Source organism: Acyrthosiphon pisum, chromosome A1, assembly GCF_005508785.2.
Source record: "Acyrthosiphon pisum isolate AL4f chromosome A1, pea_aphid_22Mar2018_4r6ur, whole genome shotgun sequence".
Classification (NCBI taxonomy): Eukaryota; Metazoa; Arthropoda; class Insecta; order Hemiptera; family Aphididae; genus Acyrthosiphon; species Acyrthosiphon pisum.
The window spans coordinates 142,111,809-142,122,012 of record NC_042494.1 but is presented as its reverse complement, the minus strand read 5'-3'; the positions used below and the strand labels follow the sequence as shown (position 1 = coordinate 142,122,012).

General features: G+C 26.8%; 1 protein-coding gene across 1 annotated transcript in view; it reads left to right on the top strand.

Moving 5' to 3' along the window:
- The window catches only part of LOC100574364 (zinc finger protein 300-like), a 9,715-nt gene extending 3,495 nt beyond the window's left edge, over window positions 1-6,220 (top strand). Inside the window, exons 6-8 of the mRNA XM_029488477.1 lie at window positions 2,251-2,320; window positions 2,459-2,510; window positions 4,724-6,220. Coding sequence (XP_029344337.1) covers window positions 2,251-2,320; window positions 2,459-2,510; window positions 4,724-5,620 — 1,019 coding nt within the window. The 3' untranslated portion in view covers window positions 5,621-6,220. The remainder of the gene's footprint in view (window positions 1-2,250; window positions 2,321-2,458; window positions 2,511-4,723) is intronic.
- Window positions 6,221-10,204: the final 3,984 nt, after the last annotated feature.

The following is a 10,204-nucleotide window of genomic DNA, read 5'->3' as shown; positions in this document are numbered from 1 at the left end:
CCGGGCCTACCAGGCCTACCCGCTGAGCACGCCACTGTAATACATGTTTGAATTAACTTATTCAATAGGATCTGACTAATCCAAAATATATGGGACTAGTGTACTTGTGTTGACTTAAAATAGAAACAACATTGTATGGATGTATAATTGTATTTATGTCTATTTAATTTCTAATTTCTAAATGATTTTAGTGTTATTTTTCACATATATATTGTGGCTTTCAAAATCATAAAAAATAGCAGTGATAAGAAGGTGTATCTTAAATTCTTTCAGTATTTTTTTGATTTTTAAGCTATTTATTGATAAATTGTATTTATTTTCTGACTAATATTTCAGTTTTTATGGTATTTTTAATGAAAATAAATTTAACTCAAATTAAAAATAATATTTTGTATTTATTAGTTATAGGTTATTACTGTAAACTGTAATTCAATTTGATTTCGTAATAGGTACATACTAATCATATTAAATAATAAATGGTATTCAGTTAGAATTATGTTTTTATCGTGTACATTAATTTTATCTACACCTAGATGATAGTCAAATGATAAAAATGAGAAGTTGTATATATAATAACAGTTTTTATTATTTTAGAACTATTTTGAACGTTTTGATTTTATCATGCAGTGTGTGTGTGTGTGTGCTATTTTTAAACACTTTATAGACGGGAAATTGATTCAATTTTAAACTTGTAGAAAAATTAATCTAGTTGGTACTTTGTTAGGTCAAAAGTAAAAATACTAATAATAGTTTTCAGTCATCTAAGAAAAAAAAATTAAGAAAACCAGAAATTATAGGATAACCCACTTTTCATTGGTGTGACTGAAAAACGAATAAAGTAAATATTTATAATGCCATTTTCTATACATGATAGTTTTTAAAATATTTTGACATTTTTGAGCTACCTATTTATTAACATAAAACATTTTCCAATTTATTTTCAATTGTCAATAAATAAGTTTTTGCTCAGTCATAACTCATAAGTCTTGAAAGTTAATACAAATAATGTTCCTCAAAAGTTGTTTATTTGCTATAGGTAAAATCAAAACAAAAAGGGCACAAGTGGGTACCCACTCCGCTTTACATTAGGTATTGAATGTGTGGGTCACTTTTATGGACGTGTTCAATTTGAACTTAATGATATAAGATCATTGTATATGAAAAACAATTTAAGTGTTGACTGTTTTCAGTCTAAATTACTATAAATTTATTTTATGATATTATTATTACTATAAAATTAATGTATACTAATAGTGTTGAATTATTCTTTCCAAAAACATTTCATTTATAATATGTACTTTAAAAAAGACCTACGTATTATAATTTGAAATTACTAAAAGTTAACCAATATTGTTATTCTTCGTTTAAAATTTAAATATATATTTCGTCCAAATTTCAATAAAAATTTTGATAATATACTTTTTAGAGGTTTTGGTTATAATATTAAATACTTATGAGAAACATCATTGTACATTTTTAATGTTTAAACTGCAACATAATGTGCACATTTTATGGTTTTAATAAATGCTGTTAAAATGTGATATTTAAGTCCTCATAAAAAGAATCATAATTTTGTATCTTTTATATTTTTAAACTGCTATTCAAACAACATATAAGGAACCTTGCATTACATTTACAAGCCTTTTAACATAGTAATCAAACATTTATCAAAAACAATTTTAAAAATATGTATAAAAATCTAAAATTTTTATGTTTATAGCTCAAAAAGTATCAATATATTTTGAACATTTTACCAGGTATGGAAAATACTAGTATAATCTTTGGTGAAAATGTCCAAGTCTCCAGAGTTATTCATTTTTGAATTACAACAAATGATCACAAATCAATTGATAGGAATTCATTAGTTTATCGCTATATATCCAATATCGTAAAATTTTTTAATTCAAACGCTCATAGAAAAATAATGTTATTGTTGGTATGGTATCAAACAAGATGCTGAAGTAGAAAATTGAATCATTTTTACTGCTTCATAAGTAAGACAGACAAAAAAAGACAAAAAAAACACATATATTGTAAAATCAATACATTCTTACGTATAATGTCTTGGTTATTTTAGAGTACTTAAACTATGTAATGAATTTTATATATTATATTTAAGAGGGAATTAAAATTAATAATCGTGTAAAGATGTTTATTCTAAAATATATAATTGAATTTCTATTATAAATAAGTATAATGTTTTGTTAAAATGTTCTATTATATTATTCCATTGTTTTTATATTTAAACAGATTCCAATATGATTAGCACTATTTATAATTCAAGAATTTCAAAAGTCCATAAAGAAGAGTATCCTGAATTGTGAGTAAGAAAATTGAGTAAAATTAGTAAATCATTTTTGACTAAAATTATCATTTGTGTATCATATACTTATCTAATTATATATTTTACAAAATTGTATTGCAATGTTCAAAAATTAATTATTCTATTCTTTTGTAGAGTTAAAAAGTCATTAAAAAATAAAAAAAGGGAACAGAAAAAAGCTATTAAGGTTTGTATTAGCTTTTTAATATATTTTTTTTATATATACATATGAATAATTAGGGCCCTGCTATCTGCAGTATAAATTTTTCACTAGATCAACCTATTCAATATTTTTAATAATTTTTAAATATTTAATATAAAAATGTGGGCAAGTGAAAATCGCTCTGTTATACAGTAGGTTACAAGGGAGTCACTGTAATGGATGGTGTTAAATTTGTATTCAATTATAATATATCATTGTATACGAAAATTGAGTCAGCCTATGATATAATTCTTAGTATATATGATGATATTATTGTGAATAAAGAAGAGTTTCAATTCTTAGCTATAAAATTTTAAAATTTTATACATTTTTAACTACAAAATCATTTTAGATTTTGGGCTGAGCGAAAGAAAGAATGTATTGATTTTCCACTGATATCATGTGCGTTTTTTTTTCTATTAACAACATTTTGCATATTAAAAATGCTACGATTTTTTGATAGAAAAGTGAATCTAGTTGGTTGTTTTGGGTGGTAAAAATTGAAAATTTCAAGTGCGCTTTACAAAGCGTTAAGAAAAACCAAAAACAACCTAAAAAGAGTGGTAATTTTTACTCAAAACCAATTTTTGAATAAATCGATTTTATTTTTTGGTATTACTCAAAATTAATAAATGTACATCCCTGTCATTTTGACCATACATTTATATTAGCATTTCCTATATGGTAACATTTTCAAAATATTTTGACTCTTTTTTTAGGCAATTATGTTGAATTTTGTAATTTTTTTAATTATTCTCGATAAAAACTTTTTCACTTAGTAAAAAAGCTTGAAAATTTAATATAAAGTTCCTTATAAGTTTCATTAATTGAAGTTCAAAAATATTAAGTATAAATATATGTCATGAGTGGAACGATGAATGTATTGATTTTACAATGATGTGTGATAAATATACTACATATGATTATTTTTTATTTGCATTTAAAGTTAACAGAAGACATTTTAATAGAAGGTCCTCCAAGTTTTTCTACCTCTATAAAAAAAGAAAGAGTTCATCGGAAAGTCACGCTATTTATTATGTACGAAATATTTTAAATTTTTATATAAAAAAAAAATTTTAATATTAAATTTTATGATTTATACAAGTGACACAACGTCTCCGCTCAGAATCGTTTTTCGTATACAATGATTTATCATTGAATTTCAATATAACACATCCATTACAACTACTGTACAGCAGAGTGGTACCCACTTTTAAATTTAAATTTGATAATTTTTTTCAAAATGCTTATAAAATATTGTGACTATATACTTTTAATATTTTTCAATTTTCATTGTAAAAATTTTTTAGAAGACATAACATTTTCAAGCTTTTTAACCTAACGAATACAATTTTATTGATATTAATAGAAAAAAAATTGGAAACTAAATATTTTTTACATTAATGTCCGTCAAAAGCTTAAATTAAGTCAAAATATTTTTAAAACGTTATAGAGTAGGTATAGAAAATGCTAATATAAACATTCAGTCAAAATTGCATGTATCAACAGTCATTTGATTTAGATTTAAACCAATATCGGTTTTACGTAAAAATTAACATTTTTCCTTAATTTTTGTTTTGTTTTTCCCTTTGATTTTGAAAACTATTTTGTCTTTCCGAATACACCAACTAGATTCAATTTCCTATATGAACAAAATACTGTTGGAGACAGAAGAAAATCCAAGCATGTGATGTACTGTCTCAAATTGGATGACAGGCTCGAAAAATAAAATAAAATACGCATCATTGTAAAATCAATACATTCATTGCTCCGTTCAGAATCTAAAATTTAAAATATTTATTCCTTTCAAGAGTTTTCTAAAATTTTAAAAAACATTCCGACTAATGCAAAATATTTGTTATTTTGTTAGTAGTAATTAATACCTACCTAGGTAATTTATACCTATTATATATTTTATACATATCTATTAGTATTATTCATTACCAGCTATTTCCAAAACTCTTAAAATTTAATAACATGTATAGGTTCTTAAAGTACCGTAACTTATGATGACATTGTTTTAAACTAATACAAAAATATATACCAAAATAATCAGTAAATTAGTAGCGTTTAAAGTTCAAATTTTTAAAAAATTCATGACATTTTAAGAAGTTTTCCTAACTTAACATCGTATTGTTATATTCCGTGTATGTAACTTTAAAATAATTAATGTATTTTTTTGATTTAATCTTTGATAGGTGGTAACTCATAACGATGTAATGTTACAGAAAAAATCGAATAAACATAAACGACAGACGACTGATAAAGAATATTCGAAAAACGATTCCCCTCAATCAGTGGACATTAATGTGGAGACATGTTATGATAGTAATAATTATATTGGCGAAGATTTTAGAAATAAATTAGAACATTTTGACTCTCGGGACGATCACCCATCGGAATATCGGGATATTACCGACACAGTTATGTATTTAGGCCAATATTGTAATCAAATATTTAACAACGCCAACGGTATATTCATTCACGAAAATGTCCTCACTGGAAACATTCCTCTCCAGTGCGACGTTTGCTTTAGAACGTTTAGCTATAAATCTAAATTGTATGTACATAAAAGAACACACACCGGCGAGAAACCATATACGTGCAACGTCTGTGGTCAATCATTTTCGCAAAAAGGATCTTTGGTTATACATAAAAGAACGCACACCGGAGAGAAACCATATGCGTGCAACGTCTGTTGTCAATCATTTTCGCAAAAAGGATCTTTGGTTATACATAAAAGAACGCACACTGGAGAGAAACCATATGCGTGCAATTATTGTGGACGATCATTTTCGTTACATGGAAATTTGGTTACACATATAAGAACGCACACTGGTGAGAAACCATATACGTGCAACGTCTGTGGTCAATCATTTTCGCAAAAAGGAACTTTGGTTACACATAAAAGAACGCACACTGGTGAGAAACCATATGCTTGCAACGTTTGTGGCCGATCATTTACGCAAAAAAAAAGTTGTGTTATACATTATAGAATACACACAGGTGAAAGACCATTCGAGTGCGATTATTGTGAAAAAAAGTTTTCAGCAAGCAGTGATCGTTCAAAACATATGCGAAGGATTCATACTTAATTTTTTCAAATTTGTTACTATTAATGCCGTTACGACCCATAAGTCAAGCAACAAACATCAAATCATAAATGATAACGTCTGCTTGGAGATCATCATGGTAAAGGAAAAGCATTTGGAAAACGCTATCACTACCTATAACGTAAGCGTTTGAATTTCACTAAACAAGATGCAATCCCTCATAACCCTACAGTTCTCATTGTCAATGACGATCGTCCATTGCGAATAAAAACTTGAATACTGTAGCAGTGGAGTATCATATAGTTTGGTTACATAACTCATTTTGATATGCCATTTCAAAAAGCATACAAGACGTCATACACTATGGAATATTTTTTATTTCGTGGCTACCGTCGGCTATTAAAACCTCCAAGAACCAAATGCTTATTTACTGCAGTTACCGATGATGGACATATTGCGCACACCTCCACCGTTTAATATCAATGGAAATATTTTCTACTCCAGAAGACTTTTGTAAACAGAGAATGATTCGATTAAAATAAGAAAATAAAATAGCAGTGCACATATATTTTGTTGTTAATTTCCCAATACTTATCATATTAAATGATAACAAAATTCAGTTTGTATAGAATTAGGCTCTATTATTGTGTAAATATATTTTATCTATAGAGTACAGTTTAATTAATAAAAATCAAGTTGTGTATATAAAAATTATTTTTTGTTCAAATATTTACGTTTTATTCGTTTAAAAATATTTTTTTTCTTATTAATATATTATTTTATTCATCATTATAGGTATTATTATAAGCTCGGTAACTATGACCATTAAATGTTTGTTTGTTTGTAGGGGAGGATACTGTAGGTTTTACCAACACGTGTGTTTTAGTTTGGCAGGATTTTCAAATGGGCACTCGATGGTATCTGCTATATCCAGGTGGGGGATAACGGCCTCTTTCCTGCAGACACCGTGATTGCCCGAAAAGAAGTGCCGCCCGAGGCCGAGGTTCGAACCGGCGCCTTAGTCCGATCGGCCACTCCGCCCCCTATGTGTGTTTTTATTTACATCTATTGAAGAAGAAAAAAATCTTTTTATTTTCATCCAAGCGTGAATTTCAGACGTCTATAAAAAAAATCTAGTGTACCTACACATAAATTTATTGGCTTTTTTGGTTACAGTATCAGTAACTTAAGAGAAACCATGTAAGTCAATGTAGGTTCAATTTTCACACTTTTTGATCAACTGAAAATTTTTTTATTAACATTCATAGACAGAACTTGAAAAATTGAAAAAGGTCAAATGTCTATAAATATCTACTCGAAAGAGTCAAATTTATATATTTTGAAAAATAATACCATTCGTAGAAAATTCTAATATATTCATTGGATGAAAATTTCATGACATGGTACATTATATTTATATTCTATATGTTATGTTTTATTTTATCTATGTTATATTATTTTAAAATTTAAGTAATATATTAGTATGACTGGTTTTACGTACTAATTACATGTACTGTATAAGTGACAAGTGTGTATATAAAATATGCATATCAGTCCCAGACCTCCGTGAATATATACAAACGTAAACATTTAAAATTATTTATTACTTATTAGAACAAATTGTATTACATTTCTTTACATATAATATTATTTAGTTAAAGCTAATAATATTTGGCAGTTATTTTCATACAATACCGATTGAGAATACCCATTGACCGTATTATTATTACTTTTTAAAAATATTTATCAAGTTTCAACTGTCGTCTACTGCAGGTAAACATGACGTAAATAGATATACGTCTTACCAGAATGAATTCATATTTGCATACCAATTTTCCTGAAATAATCAGTAATTTTTTGGTAAAACGTAAAAGTATGAACTACTTGCTGGGTTTTTATGTTTAAAACACAATGTTTTAAAGTTTAAACTACTTGTTTTAAACATGTTTAAAGCATGAAAACGTTTTGTTAATTGTTTAAAACGAATAAAACATATGTTTAAAACAATGTAAAATCCAAGTGAATATTGTGTTTTTTTTCCGGCTTTTTATTAATAATAAATATTAATAGATATCCTTCAAAAAAAAGTTGAAGTAGGTATTAAATAATTATTTATAAATATAAATAATAAATAAAAAATAAATATAATTATAAATAATTATATCTATTACCATCCTTCATTTTTTTTCAATTTTATTGAATAATTTATCAAATTTAAAATGTTTTTACTTAATAGTTAATTAAATAATCATAATATAATTTCCACATAAAACATCCATTCAGAAAATATTTAAAATATATTTCAAATACTTTTAAGGTTTAAATTAAGTAATAAATAAAAAGTGAAACATACCTATACTAGTGCACGGCATATTGGCATATAAGTAAATTACATATTAAATTAAAATTAAGTTATTTTAAATATACTGTTTAAAACAATTTATTTTGTATGAAACAGTTTAAAACAAAAAATACAGTTTTTTGTTTTTTTTTTTTTCAAAAATGTAAAAATACACCAACTCTGACTACTTGTATGATAAAGACCTTGTATTAAATTTATTATTTTATACATTTTGAACTACGGCTTTTGTCAAATATTAATGCATAAACAAATAGTCTTGCCTATATAGGTATGTATGTCAATATTTTTAAATGGCTATAATAAAAACTTATGATGGACCTTTGTATTAAATTTTTCAGCTTTTTGACGAAACAAATAATTATATATTGACATTTTTAGAAAACAAACTAAAATTAATCAAACATAATCCAAGTGAAGACTAATCAGGGTTACCAAACAATTTTAACAAATTTTAATTTATTTTGGTTATTCCTGATTATTTTAAAAAATACTGAGAATTTTCAATTTCGACCTCCCGAAAGTACAAACTAGATCCAATTTGAGATTCCATTGAAATCACGATCAGAGCATTTTTTCTACTTGAAAAGTTGAGAAGTTTGTTCAAACATTTAAAAATACCTCACCTAAACGTCAGCAATTATTAGACTGTACAAAATAAAAATAAAATTCTAATTAATTTTCAAGCCCCCTACCTCCATTGAAAAATCCTGCGTACACCACTGTATATCAGTATACTATTATAATATTTTTTTCATTTCATGCTGGTCTAGCTAGCTGTCCTTATCCGTTCACTATCCAGTTGTAGAAGAGGTCTGCATATAATCAGTAAAATAGCTCCCGTTTAAATGATTAATTTATACTCGAAGTGGTGATAGCCTGGGAGATGAGACTAAATATATTAATATAATAATAATATGTGAGGGTGTCTGCATCGTATAGATTGTGTACAATATTTAATAATCTCTCCAAACGAATACAGATCCCGGGTCATGAGTAAAGTGTTATTTATAAATTGTACACACGCATTAAAGTCTTTTTATATTTTCATATAATAATATAGGTATTAAATATCAATCATAATATATATTTAAGCCTTTAGTCAGGGGCACTTCTTAATAAGAAGTAACATAGTACCTATAGGTATATTATGACCGCACTATTGTTTGTAATAATATTGCATCATGTGTGCGATAATGACTAAAACAACAATAGATAAGCGTGCCAGTGGCATTTTTTTTTATCATAAATACATTTTTGTGTTAATCGAATAAATCTTGAGGGCGTCTTCACCCCTCGGCCACAAACTCCCCCAAGGGCCTAGATTCTAGACTCTAATGTAGGTATATCTACGTTTTCCAGTGCACCTGTGCACGTCGCTTTGCTTTACCTCTTCGTTGGGTCGTCAAACTGCATGGCTATTGCGAAATAGAACGAGGGATGAGTGACGGCCAGTGCAAACGGATTTCCTGTGTAAATAGAGTATAGATCATAGGTTACCTATTACCTACATAATATCATTAACATAATCATTTTTTTGTTTTATTCTGAACGCTATCGTTGCGGCTTATAGAGCATCGATAGTTGGCACTCTTTAAAACGAGCAAAATAACATATTTTTACCAAATTATTAGTAGTTATAGTATAGTATAGTATATAGTAGCTACTATAGGTAATATTGGTCAGAATAATATTCTCTCAAAATCTTATCGTTATATTACAATGTTTTTATGTCGTTATTAAAAATAGGCAATATTATTTCTCTCAAAACAAAAGATTTATTATAACATTAATATTAATCTTAAGCCGAGTTGTATAATCACTAAACATTTATTGAATCAATTGTGATGTATAATAAATTGGTCCCTTAATTCTTAAACATTATTGAGTGATCCATGATTGGTTCATTAAATTGTATTGAACCAATCAATATTAATCAATTTTCCGTGAAACTCGACATAAGCATACTTGTATTATATATAGTGATATATAGGTACTACCAAAGCCGGAGCTAAGCTTTTTAACACCCAGGGGAAATTAAAAAAATACGCCCATCTCAGGGAAATGACCAGAATTAGTATTTAATTACGAAAAATCAAGCACGCTCGTGCAGTATTGTGAGGAACTGAGGACCAACATTTACAAAACCTTTGCAATATACTGGACCAATAATTTATCTACCATAAATAATTTAAACGATTTCAACTTAAAAATGAAACATTTTAAATTTTAAACTAATAAAGTGATATAGTTTTAGAAGCACTTCT